The sequence below is a fragment of the Aquarana catesbeiana genome, linkage group LG05 (assembly GCF_042186555.1).
Source record: "Aquarana catesbeiana isolate 2022-GZ linkage group LG05, ASM4218655v1, whole genome shotgun sequence".
NCBI classification, from domain to species: domain Eukaryota; kingdom Metazoa; phylum Chordata; class Amphibia; order Anura; family Ranidae; genus Aquarana; species Aquarana catesbeiana.
This window is the reverse complement of record NC_133328.1, coordinates 514,185,372-514,204,152: the sequence shown is the minus strand read 5'-3', so window position 1 is coordinate 514,204,152 and position 18,781 is coordinate 514,185,372. Positions and strand designations below refer to the sequence as shown.

The 18,781-nt window shown below is 42.5% G+C and overlaps 1 protein-coding gene across 1 annotated transcript in view; it reads left to right on the top strand.

Annotated features, from left to right (window-relative positions):
* Nucleotides 1-9,367, top strand: part of BPNT2 (3'(2'), 5'-bisphosphate nucleotidase 2) — a 33,692-nt gene extending 24,325 nt beyond the window's left edge. Inside the window, exons 3-5 of the mRNA XM_073631658.1 lie at nt 115-210; nt 1,486-1,647; nt 8,727-9,367. Coding sequence (XP_073487759.1) covers nt 115-210; nt 1,486-1,647; nt 8,727-9,007 — 539 coding nt within the window. The 3' untranslated portion in view covers nt 9,008-9,367. The remainder of the gene's footprint in view (nt 1-114; nt 211-1,485; nt 1,648-8,726) is intronic.
* The last annotated feature ends 9,414 nt before the right edge of the window (nt 9,368-18,781 follow it).

The following is an 18,781-nucleotide window of genomic DNA, read 5'->3' as shown; positions in this document are numbered from 1 at the left end:
TTTAGCTGCTTTTGTGAAAGTAAAAAGCTAAATAAATGCTTTTTTTTTTTTTTTAGTTTACCTAGTGCACAGTGCTAGGTAAAGTTTTAACTTTGCTTTTTTTTTTTTCCCCAGAGAACCTTGTTAACTATGTTACAACTATGGTATGTGTTGCTGTGGATGGAAAGCCTGTTATAGGAGTAATACATAAACCTTTCACACGTTATACTGGTAAGTGTTGTGTTTTGTGGGTTTTTTTTTTTTTTTTTTTTTCTTCTGCCCTCATATAAAGCTAGCAAGATGCACCTATGCTTTTGTGCATTGTGCAAGTGTATGTGTAGGTATAATGTGAATAAATGGTACACGTCACATGTTTTTTAACTGCTTCCTGTTGGGTAGGACAAGTGTCGTTCTGGTATGTCCTCTCAAAGCTCACTTCATGTGTGTCTTTGGGGGGTGTGCATTGGCAAGATCTGTGATCGCTGTGCCCACTGGGCACAGCACAGATCGGGGTATGGGGCTGCTGTGATTAGCCCTGGTACTGTTTTTTTTTTTTTTAATCGCTGTGATCAATCCCAGCGATCACATTATCAGTAGTAAACAGCAGCTGTCATTCATGGAACCATTGTTTACTACTGTTATTTGTGATTGGTCACAGCAATCACATGGTACAGGGCCAATCACAGCAGCCTTCTGCCATATGATAGCTGTGGCCATTTATAGCCACCAAAGTAGTACTCAATGGCTGGATAAATACAATAGAGTCAAATATGATTATTTATACAGTGATCATAACTGTATATGCAATCCTAGTGTAAAAATAAATACCCCCCCCCCAGTGGCAAAGATCATGTACAATGACTGGCTGCTCTGATATTACTGTATATCAGTGCCACAGTCACATTGTCCCTAATCAAAGGACTTTATTCTCATGTGATGCTCCCTGAAGAGTCCTTTGTGCTCAGTTAACACTTCAGAGAGCATTTGACACCAGTGAGAAGGCATTGTATCTTCTCCTCACCACCTGCTTAACATCTTGGACCCCGCACAAGCACCCCCCCATTCAATTGAAGGGGTCGAGATTGGCGGGCGTACAGGCTCCTGTGCGCATGCACGAGAGTGACGTCATCGCGGCTCTAGCAAGTCACACAGCCAGAGTCCGCAAACCCAGAAGGAAGACCGGGGGAAGATTGGAGCCATAACAGCGTGGCGCTGCAAGGCTTAGTTTTAAGGTAAGTGTAACATAATGTGCTAGTATGCGATGGATATTAGCACATTATGATGTTACCTTTCAGGGTACAAAAAAAAAAAAACGCTCATTGTTTTACTACCGCTTTAAATACTTATTCTCTGGGAAAATATAATGTAAAAGTAATTATGTGAGTTTTATTAAAAATACACATTTCTGTTATTGCTATATCCATTGCTATATTCATCGTTTCTATCTGTACATCTCAACCATTGAAGAGTAACATTCAATATTAGGGTTTTATTTTCCTTTCATAGCATGGGCAATGGTAGATGGAGGATCAAATGTGAAGAGACGGGCGTCTTATGATGAGAAAAGTCCAGCAATCATTGTGTCTCGAAGCCATTCTGGAAAAGTCAAAGAAGTTACCCTCCAAACTTTTGGCAACAATACTAAAATCATATCTGCTGGCGGATCAGGTTTGTAGAGAACTCTTGCATTATTTCAGGGAATTTTTTGCGATACGGTACTGCATCGCTTTAACTGACAAATTGTGCAGTCGTGCGATGCTGTACCCAAACAAAATGATTCTTTTTTTTTTTTTTTTTTTTTCCCCACAAGTGGAGCTTTTGGTGGTATTTGATCACCTCTGCGGGTTTTTATTTTTTACGTTATAAACCAAAAAAGAGCTACAACATTTAAAAAAAAAAAAGTATTCATCAATTTAGACCAATATGTATTTTGCTACATATTTTTGGTTAAAATTCCAATAAGCGTATATTGGTTTGCGCAAAAGTTATCTCGTCCACAAAATAGGGGATAGATTTATGGTATTTATTATTATTTATTTTTTTTACTAGTAATGGCGGCGATCTGTGATTTTTAGCGGGACTGCGACATTGCGGTGGACAGATCGGACACCTAACAGACATTTTTGACACTTTTTTTTTTTTTTGGGAACCAGTGACGTTACTGCGGTAATCACTGCTAAAAATATGCACTGTTGTTGTTGTACTAATGACACTGGCAGGGAAGGGGTTAACAGGGGCGATCAAAGGGTTAACTGTGTTCCCTTACTGTGTGTTCTAACTGTATGGGGGAAGGGCTCACTGGGACAACACACAGATCCGTCTTCCTGCATAGCAGAAAAACAGGATCTGTGTGATCTCCCCTGTCAGAATGGAGGTCTGCCTTGTTTACACAGGAAGATCCCCGTTCTGTCACTGTGGGGAACGATCGCGGGTGGCTGGCGGACATCGAGTCTGCCGGACACGCTGATTGACTCCCCCGCTGGCCAATGGGAGTGAGCACGCGCCCACAAAAGCGACTGCACGAGCCAACTGACTCGCGCAGCCGAGTCACCTTGTCGCAGTATAACTGCAGCGGGTGGTCGGCAAGTGGTTAAACTCTGTTCACACTATGGAGTTCCGGATCGCAGGCGGAATTGGCAGCGATTCTGCACACTATTCCGAATTGCCTCAAATTGCGGGGCGCCCTTGTGATCCCCGTTTTATTTTTAATGGCACTCAACACCCAACCAATCGTGGTAAAATCGTGCAAACAGAATTGCGGGACGCCTGTCGCCAAGATAACTTTTTTTGGGGGGCGGCAGGCATCCCGCGAGTCTGTTTGCATGATTTTACCGCGATTTGTGCGTCCATCATGGCAAAATGGCAACGCCATTCGAGTGCCATTGAAAATTAACGGGGATTGCAAGGGTGTCCCGTGATTCACGCCGATTCCGCCCACAATCCGCAACGCCATAGTGTAAACAGAGCCTTATTGTTAACCTTTTCTTGATTGTATTAACAATGTATCTAACATTGACAATGGAATGATATTCTCCCGTACTCTTCTGAATTTTTTTTTCAGGATTTTTGCTCTACTGTCTATCTGACACTATGGTTTTAGGGTTTTTCCCATTTTTTTGTTTAGGAGCCCCTATCGCTAAGTGAGTTAGGCCCAGCATAACATTGAGATAGCTGAAGAAGGCCAGTGAATGAAGTCATTTATACAGTATATTTTTACTGTATCTTCCCTCCATTTAAGATTCAGAAGTAAGCATCTTCTAAACAGCCACCACAAGATGCCAAAAAGACTTCTTGACTTAAAGGGGTTGTAAACCCTCATGTTTGTTCATCCTATGCATGAAGGTGAAAAAACTTCTGTCACTGACCTGCCCCCCAGCCCCCCTGTTTTACTCACCTGAGTCCTGTGATTCACACGCCGTATACGCGCTCTTCCCCTCTGCCTGTTGTCTCGGCTCTTGATTGGATAGATTAATAGCAGCACAGTCATTGGCTCCCGCTGCTGTCAATCAAACCCAATGACCCGGGGGCGGGGCTGAGACGGGCATTCTGCGTCTCAAAACCTTTTAAAGCATGTTCCAATTTGCTCTAAAAGGGACAAAACTCCTTTCTAAACCTCAAAGGCAACCAGATACTCCCTGGATCAACAATCTGCAATGTTATTTCTGCTCATGCACACTGCAGCCCAAAAAGCTGCTTTTACATATTTCAGCTTGAAGAAACTTGTGCTTTTTTGTGCTCTTGTGCACATTTTTATTGAGCTTCTTCAATCTTCTTGAAACTTTTTGGAGCAAAAGGCCCCTTTCACACTGTAGCACTGCCCCGTTAGCAGTAAAGTGCCGCTAGTTTTAGCGACAATTTACCGTTGTCTTTGCAGCGCTTTTTGGCCGCTAGTGGGGCACTTTTAACCCCTGCTTGCGGACGAAGAAAAGGTTAAAAGCGCCCATATTGCTGCGCTACTGAAGCGCTTTGCAGGCACTTCGGCAGCACTACCCATTCATTTCAATGGGCAGGGATGTATTGGGAGCTGGACCACAATATTGAGGCAGACAAATCGGACGCCTAACTGACACTTTTTGGGGCTCAGTGACACCAATACAGCAATCATTGCTAAATAATATACACTGTCACTGTACTAATGACACTGGCTTGGAAGGGGTTAACAGGGGCAATCAAAGGGTTAACTGTATTCCCTGGGAGTGTCTTTCTAACTGGGGGGGGGGGGGGGGGTGCTTGTACTGTGGGAAGGCAGAGATGCTTAGCAGAAACACAAGATCACTGCCTTCTCTTGTCACAGAATGTTCTGTCTGTCTCCTGAATGATCGGCGGGTCCTGGCGGACATTGTGTCTGCCGGACCCGCTGATTGGCTCCAGCTGTGTCCAATCACAGCGGAAGTGGATCACCGGCCCCAGACCCTGAAGTGCGCAGTTCGGCCGCCTTGCCGCAGTATATCTGCGTGGGGCTGTTCAGGAAGAGGTTAAAGCGAGTCAGACAGTTAGCATTTCCTCAGGAACCTAGTGAAGTGGGGAGTCAGTAGCATGAACCAGTGAGGGGTGGGGGACTTTAGCGGACAATTCCTCTTAAACAGAGCAGTATTTGTTGTTGCAGGAAGTGTCAAGGGTTAAGCATTAACATTCCTCTTTCCTAGGGGTACAATACAAGGAACAGGCTCTTTAAACACTTGCTGACCCACCAGAGTACATATATTGGAGCGGGTTGGCATGTGCAGGCACAATCATGTGTATGTACATCATGTGCTGAGACTGCTGTGTCTGCCGGACACAGTGGATCACAGATCAGTCCCCGGGGCTCAGTAATCATGATCGCTATGCAATCACATAATTGCATTCTCTCCATTCATTCATAACAGCTGTGTTGCCTATGGTGTGATTAGCCCACAGCGATCACATGGTACCGGGGGCCAATCGCAGCACCCTGTAACATGCGATTAGCTGTAGCCAATCGCAGATCAGTAGCAGATCACAGCTGTCATGGATGGTTAACCCATTCATGACCGTTAAACTTTACTGTTACAATAAACTTTATTGTAACGACAACCAAAATGTAAAAATAAATCCCTAATCACCCCCCTCCCCCAAAATGGAACAGCGTTACTATGGTGACACTGAGCTACTCTAGTGAAAAGTATGTAAGCCAAAAAAAAAATATAATTGTAAAAAAAAGTTAAAAAAATGAAAAATAAATTATTTAGTTTAACATACTTTGCGTACAGTATTGCATGATCATGCAGTTGCCAGTTAAAGCAACCCAGTGCTGAATAGCAAAAACTGCCCTTGGTCATGAAGGGGGTAAAACCTTCCGGAGCTCAAGTGATTAACAATTTCAACTAGGTTATATACAGCTACCTTCAGGTGATTGGATACTGGCCAAAAACACTGCAGGGACATCCCCTCCTATATAACAACTCTCACTCCCAGCTAGCTATTTTCTTTTTGCTAGTATTCTTAGGTTCCTAGTGGATCCTAGTGTGTTTGCATGAACCAGGTGCTTACGAAGTGTACTGCACTGTCTTTGTTATTAGGGTTTCTGCACCCTGCCTTTCCCCCTTCCTTCCAAAAAGGCTTGCCATCTGGAGATATTTCAAGCACTTTGGCAAAGGTGGGAGATCCCACGTGTGGATCCTGTGGCATACAGAGTCAACAACAAACCGGACAGGTTTGCTACCAGGTTCAGGGACCCTCAGGTGTTAACCATGGATGTTCGGTTGATGCCATGTAATCAGTTCATCCTGAAATATGCCTTTTTTCTTTTTTATACATCATTGGACCCAGAGACTAATATTCATTACCTGCTGGGTTATATTTCATCTCCAGGTGAATGTACACTGGTAGACCAAAGGTCTTTAGACAGGAAGTGATCCCCTATATAACCCCTCCCATACAGGAAGTACTTCAGTTTATTTATTTTTTTTTTACCAGTGTCTGCAAGGTGGATGGCACGGTTGTTTGAACTCTCTGAGCTCCAGGTCTCTAGTCCCACAAACTGTTCTTAAATGAATAAGGGGATTGACCAATCAGATCCATTTGACACGGGCTTTATATGCGTAGATAAATGCCACCAGAGCCTCGTGAAGAAGACAAGAAGACTCAAGATCCTGCAAGGTTTTGCCTGTAATGCGGCCTCCGGGCATTGGACCATTTCCAGCACACAGCCAGCTTATTCAAGCTGAATATGCCAAGCATGCGGTGCTTCCAGAAGGCAGCTGTGTGACACAGAGCAGACTCTGAACAGGCACTTGCAGTGGTTCATTTATTCTTACCCGGGTCACGTGAGTCACCAAGTGTTGCTTGGCAGGCTAAAGCTGCTTAGCAGGATTGTTGCATAGGGGCTTGGTAAGCCCTGTTGAAGGGTCTCCCTTCTGAAGTGTTTCAATACTACACCCAAGTACTCTCTTCTTGTGGCTATTAAATGTCTTCAAAAAAGAGCAGTGGGACTAACGCTACAGGGAAGAGCACACCTGTGTTGTCAGTAGTTCCTGATGAACCTTGTTGTATCCCCTGAAGGACCAGAGACTTCCGGGCAATCTGAGCCGCTGCGCCTATCTGGTATTGTGCCTACAGTCAATGCTGCTGCTTCACCCTTTATCACCAAGGATGAACTGTCCTCGGCCCTAGTTGGGTTAGAGCACAGGATTGCCTCTATCCCGCAGGGTGGCAAGAAGCGCGACAGATCCCCCTCCCTGGAGCCTCCTAGTTTGGAGCAGGAATGGGTTGAAGATGGGGAAGAGCTAAAAACTTAGGATTCTGTGGGGGGCCTGGCGGATGAGTCTGCTTCCGATCAATCTGGACAAGAAGATATCCAGTTGATGTCTGCATCTCAGTCACAGAGGCTTTTCATCCTGACTCTGACTGAAATGGTACATTCTGCCTTTAAGTTGCCTCTTGCAGAGGTGACTGAGCCCCCCTGGTCCTCTTGGGATCCCTGAGGCCTCTTCAGGTCGCACAGGTTTTCCCCCCTACACCTCCTGCTGGAACAGGCGGCATATGCTGATTGGGAATATCCTGACAGGATTTTGTTCCTCTTAAGAGGTTTTTCCTTTTTATAACCCATGGATGAAAAGTTTGTCAAAAAAGGGAGCATGCCAACCGTAATGCAGTAGTCTCTTCCTTAAGCAAGAACTTAACTTGTCCGGTAGATAATGCACAGGGCTTGAAAGACTCTGTTGACAAGAAATTTGAGTCATTATTAAAGGCTTCCTTTTCTGTGGCCAGTTTAGCTATTCAGCCAGCTGTTGCAGCAATTGGTATCTGCCAGTCGGTAAAGGATCAGGTCAAACGGCCTGATAGGCCTAACCAGGAGGATGATCTGCCTGAAAATAAGACCGATATTCCTTGAGCGCTGTGCTTTTGCTGTTGACGCCTTAAAAGGATTCAATACAGCAGGTCTCTCGTTTTGGCTCTCTTGACTGTACATATGCGCAGACTTTTGTGGCTTAAGAACTGGTCAGCCGAGCTTCCTTGTGAAAAGTTATTGTCAGGTTTCCCCTTTCATGGGGAACATTTATTTGGTGATCATTTGGACAAATATATTCAAAAGATTTCCGGAGGGAAGAGTTCTCTACTTCCTGTGAAGAAAAACACCAGGCGTCCCTTGTTTAAAACTTCAGGGACTGCTTTCACAGATGTCTCAGCGCCAAGGCAGTTCCGCTGCCAACAGATAGGTTTATTTTATTACAGAAGAATCATTACATGTCTCTTCTGCAAAAAAGTGCCTGCCTGCTCCGTTTTTGAAAACATAACATATAAAGGCTCAAGATACAAATGCCTCTCACTTAATAGGATTTCACTGATCTATTTAAGTGACACTAAAGGTTTGTTATACTTAGCTTCTCTGTGTAGTGGTTTTGAACATAGCAGCCCTGATCCTCCTCTTCTCAGGTCCCCCATTGGCGCTCCTGGCCACCCCCTGTTGCTTAATGCCCCCATAGCAAGCAGCTTGCTATAGGAGCGCCTGAGCAGGCTCACTCCTGAGCTGCTGCTTCATGTGTCCATTCACACACTGAGCACGGCTCGGCCACGCCACGCCACCTCCTTGTTGGCTCACTGGCTGTGATTGACAGTAGCAAGACCCAATGGCTAGGAACGACGAGGAAGAGGCCTAAGAAAAGCCAAGGCTCTTGTGCACATCGCTGTATCGAGATGCCCATGTAAGTTTTATTGAGGCTGGGAGCGCTGCAGCACACAAAGGTTTTTATAGAATGCATGAAGGTAAAAAACCTTGAGCCTTTACAACTACATTTAACTCTTTTATATACATTTAATTACTGTGGTGAAATAGAAAAAATGACAGACAGTTATAGTCTCTGGACCCAGGATGCTCTAACTATAGGGATTTTAATTCATAGCCTTAGTTTTGAATACAAACATTCTAGTCTTCCTATATAAATACTTTTACATAAAGATGCATATATGAAACCTATTACAAACTTTTGAATATCATTCATTCGAGAACCAAAGTTAGATTCCTATTTAACTTTTAAAGTCATTGATATGTTCCTTTATAGTTTTGATGCACCAAAAGTGATAGAGTAGCCGGAGCAGCTACAAAACAAGTTCAAGAGGTTGTATATTACCAAAAGAAAGTTCCATTTTTGTTAGTCATTGTGTCATCTCTGAAGTCTCTACTTTCCCATCCGTCACTGGTAAGATCACCTCAACAGTCTAGTTTATGTTCTTTTACAGATGTTAGAATTTTGAATAATTTATCTCCCTTTTTTTTCCCCTCCAAGGTTATAAAGTTCTCTCTTTGCTTGATGTGACTGGGAATGAAAAACAAGAAACAGCTGATGTGTATATTCATGTCACCTATATCAAGAAGTGGGACATTTGTGCAGGAAATGCTATACTCAATGCACTTGGTGGTCAGATGACTAACCTTAAAGGAGAAGAAATAATTTATACTGGACAAGATGGAAATGAAGGAGGATTGCTAGCTAGCATGGGGATGGACCATAATGCACTTGTTGAAAAGTTAGCTTCAAAAATCTCCGATAAAGAAAAGAAAATCTAACAGATCAAACACTATACTTTAAGACTTTTGTTTACAAAAACTGAAATTTGAGTCTATGGTTTGACTGTTGGTACAGTTTGGTGTATCCAAACCGGGGGACTTGAGTATTTTTCTGCTGTATAATTCTGAGTTTGTGCAGCTCAGAAGCCAAAATGACCACACTTGGTTCAAGAGACTGTAATATTGACTGTGTTAAAAGTAGTATTGACTTTGAAGAATGTGTGATTTAACAAAGTGTTCATCTATTAAGATTCTGCTTTGAAGATCTATTGGTGGAAGCTAAAATCTTATTTTAAGTAAAACGTGACTTTTTCACTCCAGCCTTCTCGGTAACATTATTAAAAAGAATAATAAAAAGCACAGTGCGTTGCTGCTTTTTGCCACAGCAAATGATACATCTCAACTGAAAATTAATTTTCGATAAATCCTATATTTAGGAAATTCCATGAAATAAGATATAGAAGAATTTCAAAAGTGTTCCTAAAGAAGAAGAAAAAAAAAAAGCTTTATAGTGCTGCCTATACAATTCAGCAGATGTCAGAGCTGAAACCTGTAGGCATACCTCTTTTGCCAACCAAAGCAACAGCATTCTGCTAGGGTCATCTCTTTTGCAAAGATTTTGTTTTCTGAATTCTTGAATTGGTTATATTGTGTAAAAGGGCAAATCTGTATTTTCTTGGAACATTTGTGGGTCCCAGCAGGGCTGTCAAGAAGGTGAGGGTATACATGTAAAGGTATTTTCTGCACCTTTTTCTTATCTACTTTATTGGAGGCTTAAAATGTGGGTCAGCGCAACAGAGGCAGTTGTCAGTGCACAGCAGGACGTTAGGAGTACACTGCTTTTTCTGGCAAATCTGCGTTTTTCTATGCTTGCAGCATTTTTTAATATGTCTGACTTCAATTATTAAAATGTTCTGTTCCCCAAGAGGCAAAGTACATGTTGGACTTCTTTCTATGTGCTGTCTAAGGCTAGCTGTTAAGTCAAACATGGCACCCCTCCTCCCTTCATGGTCCTCTCAGCAATGTAGCTAGCAAAGAAACTGCTGCTTTGACAAATTTCATCCATTTTGAAGCACTTGCCCTAGATGAGCTTCTCCCAAAGAATGCATGGGGAGGGGGGCTTGTAGATTAAAATGTTCTAGGCAAGCGGGCAAGTGTTTGTAAATGGAGAAAAGTGCTGTATGTTTAACCGCTTCAATACCAGGCACTTTCCCCTCTTCCTGCCCAGACAAATTTTCAGCTTTCAGCGCTGTCGCACTTTGAATGACAATTACGTGGTCATGCAACACTGCACCCAAATACATTTTTTTTTCGTCATTTTGTTCCCACAAATAGAGCTTTCTTTTGGTGGTATTTGATCACCACCGGGGTGTTTGTCTTTTTATTTTGTTTAGCAAAAAAAAAAAAAATTTGGAAAAAAGTTGCACTGAGGGGCACTAATATGCAGCACTGATAGGTGGCCCTGATATGCAGCACTGATGGGTGGCATTGATGGGCACTGATAGGCGGCTCTGAGGAGGCACTGGCAGGCATTACTGCTGGGCACTGTTTGGCACCTTTTATTGGGCACTGATTGACAACCCTGATGGCCCTATGTGGGCATCCCTGGTGGTGGGCATCCTCAGGGGGGCTGCGCTGATAATCAGCAGACACCCCCCCCCCCCCCCCCAGTCAGGAGAGCAGCCGATCGGCTCTCCTCTACTTGCATCTGTCAGCGCGAGTGGAGGAAAAGCCGATACACGGCTCTTCCTGTTTATGCTGTGCTTGGACACAGCTAATCACATGGTAAACAGCCTACGTCAGAGGCTCCTTACTGAGATTGGTGATGCGATGTGTCAGACTGACACACCACACCAACGATCGCTGCGCTCATATGATGTCCAGTCAGGATAACTTAACCACTTTGCGCACGTCATTCTGTTATATGGCGGGCGGGAAGTGGTTAATGCAGCCATCTCTTTGCTAGTTGTGTTGTTGGTTGGCTGGGTAAGAGGGGGTGCCCTGCCCAACAGCAAATATACCCCCACAGCTAGCCTTGGACAGGAAAAAAGACAAATCGCTATATGTACTTTTATCTCCTGGTGATGTGAAACTTCTTCCTAAAATAGAACTCCACTGCATCTAAGCACTATAAACCAAAAACACAATTTCATTTTAAATATTTAAAGCACATTTACCCATCTATCCATGTCTCTGTGCTTTATTTTGCTGTGGAATCACTTTGAAAACACCCCCTAGCACTTATGACTGTGGCCAATTTGAGTTAATTGCACATGATTCATCTAGCATTTACCTGCTAGAATACATCCGCCCTTAGTTCAGGCATGCAGGCAGGAGGGTTTGTTTAGCTGGAAACCAGGAAGTAACTGAAGAAATGTAAAAAATACAAGTTTAAAACAAGTAAGTATAATATACTTCCTAGCTACTTACTAACGCTAGCAGCAATCAATGATGATTGAGAGTGTAGTTTCACTTTAAAGGGTTAAAACCTGAGGAAATGTGCATGTTTTAAAGAGTTGCATACAGTGGGGTTGATTTACTAAAACTGGAGAGTGCAAAATCTGGTTCAGCTGTGCAGGGTAGCCAATCGGCTTCTAAATTGTTCAATTAAACTTTGACAAAAAAAAACGTGGAAGCTGATTGGTTTATATGCAGATTTAAACCAGATTTTGGATGCTCCAGCTTTTAGTAAATCAGCTCTGTTTTTTTTTTTTTTTTTTTTTTATGCCTGGACATACACTTGAACACATTTTTGTTGAACTTCAAGTTTTATCTAAAACAACCTCTGCACAGCAAGGGATTTGTTTTATCCATGTTAAGGGTTTGCATGATGGCTACCTATGTAATTATGCTAACAGCTGTCTTTCAGATGGCTTTTACCTTTCTTTACCCAGCTATATGGCAGTAGCTTTAAAAACAACTTTTTAAATGTAATGTGATTTGAAGGGGACTTTCATTTCCATTTTTTGGGGGGGTAAAAAGTGCGTCTTATGGAACGAAAGATACGGTAAGTCTTGTTAGATCACATCAGGCTGGACCCTTTTGCAGGTATAGCTACAGTACAGGCATACCCCATTTTTAAGTACACAATGGGGTTTATTTACTAAAGCTGGAAAGTGCAAAATCCGGCTCACTTCTGCATAGAAACCAATGAGCTTCTAACCCTAGCTTCTTCAATTAAGCTTTGGTAATAAAACCTGGAAGCTCATTGGTTTCTATGCAGAAGTGAGCCGGATTTTGCACTTTCCAGCTTTAGTAAATAAACCCCATTGTGTACTTAAAAATGGGGTATGCCTGTATCTCACAAAAGTGAGTACACCCCTCACGTTTTTGTAAAAAATGTTTTAATGTTTTAATATCTTTTCATGTGACAACACTGAAGAAATGACACTTTGCTACAATGTAAAGTAGTGAGTGTACAGCTTGTATAACAGTGAAAATTTGCTGTCCCCTCAAAATAACGTAACACACAGCCATTAATGTCTAAACCGCTGGCAACAAAAGTGAGTACACCCGTAAGTGAAAATGTCCAAATTGGGCCCAAAGTGTCAATATTTTGTGTGGCCACCATTGTTTTCCCAGCACTGCCTTAACTCTCTTGGGCATGGAGCTCACCAGAGCTTCACAGGAGTCCTCTTCCACGACAACATCACGGAGCTGGTGGCTGTTAAGGACCTTGTGCTCCTCCACCTTCCGTTTGAGGATGCCCCACAGATGCTCAATAGGGTATAGGTTTGGAGACATGCTTGGGCAGTCCATCACCTTTTACCCTCAGCTTCTTTAGCAAGGCAGTAGTAGTCTTGGAGGTGTATTTGGGGTCTGCTGCCCAGTTTCCAAAGGGAGGGGATCATGGTTTGCTTCAGTATGTCACAGTACATGTTGGCATTCATGGTTCCCTCAATGAACTGTAGCTCCCCAGTGATGGCAGCACTCATGCAGCCCCAGACCATGACACTTCCACTATCATGCTTGACTGTAGGCAAGACACACTTGTCTCTGTACGCCTCACCTGGTTGCTGCCACACACGCTTGACACCATCTGAACCAAATACGTTTATCTTGGTCTCATCAGACCACAGGACATGGTTCCAGTAATCCATGTCCTAAAGCCTCATACACACGGTACGATTGTTGGCCAACCGAGCGTGTGCTAGGATCTTGTCTTGCATACTAACGGTACACAATTGTCGTGCCACCAACAAGAATGTAGTGACGTACTATGAGAAATTTCAGCTCTTGAGCGCCACCCTTCGGGCCCCTTCTGCTAATTTCGTGTTTGAGCATTGATTTCAAGCATGCATGTTTGTACTTTCGACTTTTGTGTGACGGATTTGTGTACTGACCATGCGAAAATCTAACATCAAACTGTTGTCTGCCGAAAATTTACTAGCCTGTCATCCAACATTTGTTGGCCAACAATTGTCAAAAGGAGTGTACTAACGGTAAGATTTTAGGACAACAGTCAATCCCCTGCCAACAATCGTACTGTGTGTACGAGGCTTTAGTCTACTTTTCTTCAGCAAACTGTTTGCGGGTTTTCTTGTGCATCATCTTTAGAAGAGGCTTCCTTTTGGGATGACGAGTCTGATCATTGGAGGAGAGCAGGCTGAGTTCCCAGTATAGCTAGAGAACTGACCACTGTGTGTTCTGCTTGGTGTGCTCAGTTTTTAACAGAAAAGCAGAGGGACTGGCAGGACAGCAGGGAATTCACACAAAGGAAACAATACAAAGAAAACAGGATACTTTCTCATACAAGTACATGGTACAGCAGGTACAGATCAGGAATATGAAGTGTTGGGGTAACAAGCACTTTAATGCAGGTAACACCAAACAGCCAAAGTGGATGTCTTCTAAAAGACGTACATGTAATGCCTTATGCCTTTCCTGTAATATTTGTGAAGTATTTACCTACAAAGGTTAATACTGTGAAGGCAAAACCGGGGCCTCACTGTGAAAATCCTTTGCTTACATCTATCGCTACCTAATATTACCTTTCAATGAAAAAGGAAAGAAACTATTCATAGAAAGTTGGTAACTTTTTTTTTTTTTTTTTTTTTTACATTAAAAGCTTGGCGTGGGCACCAATACAAAATGTTCAGGTTGGTTTCTGTTGGGGTATTATCTTTATCACATTTCAAACAAATAAATACAGTACATTCAGTGACAGCTTGAGACATTTATTAATCACTATTGATTGTATTTTTGGCGTTTTCAATATAGATCTCCGCGGTCCCTATAGTCACAAATAAATAGAGCTATTGAAATCTAACAATAACCGCTCAAGATTCTTTTGAGACCCCATGCAAGGCAGCTGCCTTTTAGCTATGACAATAAAGTGCTCAACAGCTTTAACCTTCAACAATATTTTCTTCCAGTAACCCACTGTAGTTGTAATGCATGCTCCCAATTATGACTAGAACATGTTTTTACCTGTTAACAAAGCACTATTTTCTGCTACTGTAAGTAGACTTTATTCATCATTTCTTGCCATATTCGGTAAAGCACAAGATTGGCAATGACTGCATCATCTGGCAGGGCACTTGTTAAATAGTAAGGCTGTTTTGTATCCTATTAAAATATATTTTTCATGTGATTGTCATATTTTGTTGTTTTATATGTGACCACACACATACAGATCTATAGGTAGCTCTCTGTTCACAAACAGTGTAATCAGCATCCTTGCTAAATCAATGCTGTGATAAAATGAACTGCCAGGTAAGTTACATGTAGAGTGTATTTGTTTTTCAGATTATGTGGAATCTTATGCTAATACGCAAACCCAACATAAAAAAAAAAAACTTTTTATACACCTTTATTGCCTGTGTTTTATAAGCTGCCTGTAAATATGTGGCTGGATGAAGGTTTTGCTTAGAGACATTCCGGTTTTCAAGGTCAGTTTTGTTAAGCATGAAGCTGTTGCATGCTGTTTAATTAAAGCAGGCCTTGCACTGAAATACCATGGTCTGCTTAGTCATTGAGGCTCCCCCTCCCAATTTTAATTCACTGCAAAGAAATGTTAAAAAAAAATTGTGTAAGAAAAAAAATGTAATTCTTACCCTTTCCTTGGCCTCCATTGATGGCACCTAGGTGAGGATGACATCATTTCAGAGAGATCCCAGGGAAGGCCTAGTAGGTCAAATCTCACGAGAAGATGCTACTGTACTGTGCTTTAGTGTCATATAGGGAAATTTTGGGTACTTGGAATTCTCCAGGACCTTGTCGGTAAGGAGCTTGACCCCCCCCTCTCTCATCTTGCAGTATGGAAGCAGGAAAAAATGTAACTATATAACCTTACATGGTTTTCCTATGTCAGTGTTTTTTCCCATTTTACTGCAGAGAATTAAGATGGGGAAGGGGGCTCTCACTGAAAGCTCAGACCTGGTTCTTTAGGTAAATAGTATAATCAGAATTATAAACAGAAACAAAAAGTACTAAGATAGCATGCTAAAGCCCTGCCCCACCAATTTTTTTTTCTTTCATTTTAGTTAGGATGGGCATTTAAGGTTTGGACTGTTGCAAGCTTTTCATAAACACAATAGTTACAGTGCTGGAGGTTCAGCAATGGTGTTTTTTGGTGTAGAGTTTCTAGTGCCAAAAGGGATGCCTTTATATTGTGCCCTGTTCACTTTATCAAGTTATCTCAAACAATTACAAGGAAGACATCCCCCGTGTTATGGAGAAGAGGAAAGGGAGTTGTTTTGTAATCCTCACACTTTGAGAGGGGAATATTATCACCATGTATAAATACATAAGTAATCCTTATTACGCATTGGGTTGCCAACCATCCGTAAATTTACAGGCAGTTTGTAAAAATTGGCCAATTTAAAAACTGTCCGTAAATATCCATTACGGACAGCGGTTGCCAGTAACAAATATGGCATGTGCTGTTTCGAAGCCGGGCGGGATTGGGCAGGGCTCAGGTGGGTTCGGATGAAGGGCACACAGTGACTTGGCACCTTTTTTAAATTGGGGGGTGCCAGGACTTGGGAGTAGAAGCGCAGCCAACCATTGCCCACCCGGGACTGTGTCACTGCAGGACTGGATGTGGACTCTGGAGGAGAAGAGGACAGAGGTGGTGATGAGAGGAGCACCCAAGCAAGCAATGGAGGTCAGTGACGAGCAGCTCCAGAAGCCACACAAAGTCTGTGTGTGTTTGTGGGGGCACTAATATAAAGGTCCCCCCTAATATCACAAACCCCCCTTACCTTAGTGTATTCACTCCGTGGAAGGTGGTCTGTTCCCAGCGTTCCCCCTTACATCAGAGTCTGAAGGATCTACCCTTATAGTGCAAGGGGAAACTGTGGACCTTAATGCAAAGGGGAACTCTGATGTATAGGGCAATGCTGCAGATCCTAACATAAGGGGGAGATCTGGTGACCAGAGACCACCTTACATCAGAGTTCCCCTTTACACCAGAGTCCCCAGCATTCCTCTTTACATCAGAGTTCTCCTTTACATTACTTGCACTGTAGGGGGGGGGTGCTCCGGTGTCCAAATTCCCACTTACATTAGACTTTCCCTTTACACAAAGGTTGGTAGGGTTCCTACTTAAGCTGTAGGGGGGGACCCTATTGACTCTGATGTAAAGAGGAACTCTGTGGACTGTGAAAGGGGAGATTGTGGACTCTTGTGTAAAAGGGGGTGCTGCCGGTGACCAGAGGCCCCCTTACATCAGAGTTTATCTTTACAGTCTGCAGCATTCCCCCTTACATCAGAGTCCTCAGAGCTCTCCCTTACATGAGGGTCTGCAGAGTTACCCCTTGCACTATAAAGGGGAACCATGCAGATTCATGTAAGGAGAAACTCTGTGCTGGGTTATATTAACCTGACTTTCATGTAAAAAGAGATATGCTTTTTGCCTTTTGTTTAAGTTTAAGCACATTGCTAATTGCACTAGCTACATGCTTGTAGCAGGCATATTGATATTAGAAATGTCAGTAAAAAAAATATTACTGTCATTAAATTTTTTGTGTTGTGTCAGTAAATTTCACTTTGGGAGGTTGGCAATGCTAGTGTAGAGTTAATCACTTTAAGACCCCTTTCACACTGAGGTGTTTTTCAGGCGCTTTAATGCTAAAAATAGTGCCTGTAAAGCACCTGAAAAATGCCTCAATTGCAGTCCCAGTGTGAAAGCTCGAGTGCTTTCACACTGGGGCGGTGCGCTTGCAGGATGTTAAAAAAGGGCTCTAAGGTCAATACAAAGGACAAGGGGGCATTCCACCTAGAAGAAAAGAGATTTAACCTCCACATGCGGTAAATTTTAGAATTGACTCCCTCAAACAACTAGTTCTAGCTAGCTCAGTAGATTGTTTTAAAAAGAGCTGGATGCATTCCTAAATGCACAAAATATAAGTGATTATTTGAAAAAATAGTTTGCTCATCAAAAGTATTCACAAACTGCAAGCACACCAAGTGTTTGTTGTAGTAACAAAAAATATATAATGTTTTAAATGTAATAAATATATGTATAAAAACCAGTGTGCTAACTGAATTTATAATGTTGCTATATTACTATCAATGAAGAATATATGGAAACGCAAAATTTGTGAGTCCGTAATTATTAACAAATCAAGATAACCTGTGCAAACAAATCCGTGATGCAAACCACGATGTCCAAAAAATTCTACAAAAAATTGTGCAACCTGAAATTCTATTTGGAAGTGCACATAAAGACAGCCACCAGGGACCCACAATTTACAAACTTTCTCTTCTAGATTTAGTTCACCTACGCTCTTATGTGTTTCGTTATGACATCATCAGGTCCATCTTTTGTAGAAATTTATTGTGTTTTCAATATCTGATCTTTTTTTATCCATGTAAAAGAGATTGGCTTGTTGCAAAACATTTTACTAACATTTTTTAAAGAGTAACTCTTGTTACTCCCTCTGGGCAAGCAATGTACATTACAAGGTTTTTTAACAAATTTTGTAGCAGAGTCCTACCGTTTGTCATTCTGAAGAAATCACTGTGTGTTTGTGTGCATGTAGTAAGTGAATCTAATGGGAGTGGTTTCATAATTATTATCCAGCTTCTGCCCCTGCAGGGCTCTAATAAGGAAAATTGCAGGGACTGCATCCCCTTAGACATGATTTCCTATTGGAAGTATCTCACCAAAAATTGCATTTTTGTTGCAGGGGATGCTAAAAATCTGACTTGTATTTTAGTGTAGACTTCTGGGAAAATACAGAACACCTCCAGGTAGCCATGTTGCATTTTACAGAAAATTACAGCGCTGCAAAATGAAAAGGAATACCATGTTTCTGTTACTGGCTGTGTGGCGCTTCATCTAAAGTCCCAATAGGCAAAACTCTGTATTTGTATGTACAATGGGGATTGAGGTGCCTCACAGGGTATTACCAACCATATTCTGTTTCTTAGCGATTTTTAGGTGAAATACACCTACTGCCCACTTTTGGTTGGTTGTACCTGATATTTCAGTCCTTTTTATTAGGACATTATTATATTCATGTCTGCTTTGTATTATGTGGAATTGCTCGCTTGCACGTGTGCTGCGTGTCTTGCTCCCCCCCCCCCCCAGTGGCTGTGCTGGTCATTTCTTTCCTGGGAGCTGTGATGCTGATCCATCATCCACTGTCCCCGCTCATTTCATCCTGGATGGCACCAGTGAGATGCATCAACGTCGGGTACAGCGTTTAGCGCATGGCACCGGCCCAGCCGACATGTCTTGGCGATGGATCATGTAAGTTTGTCACGTGATCAATGCTGTATCCTGGTCTAGACCGACAAGTCCCAGGCCTAGGGCAGCACTCTACA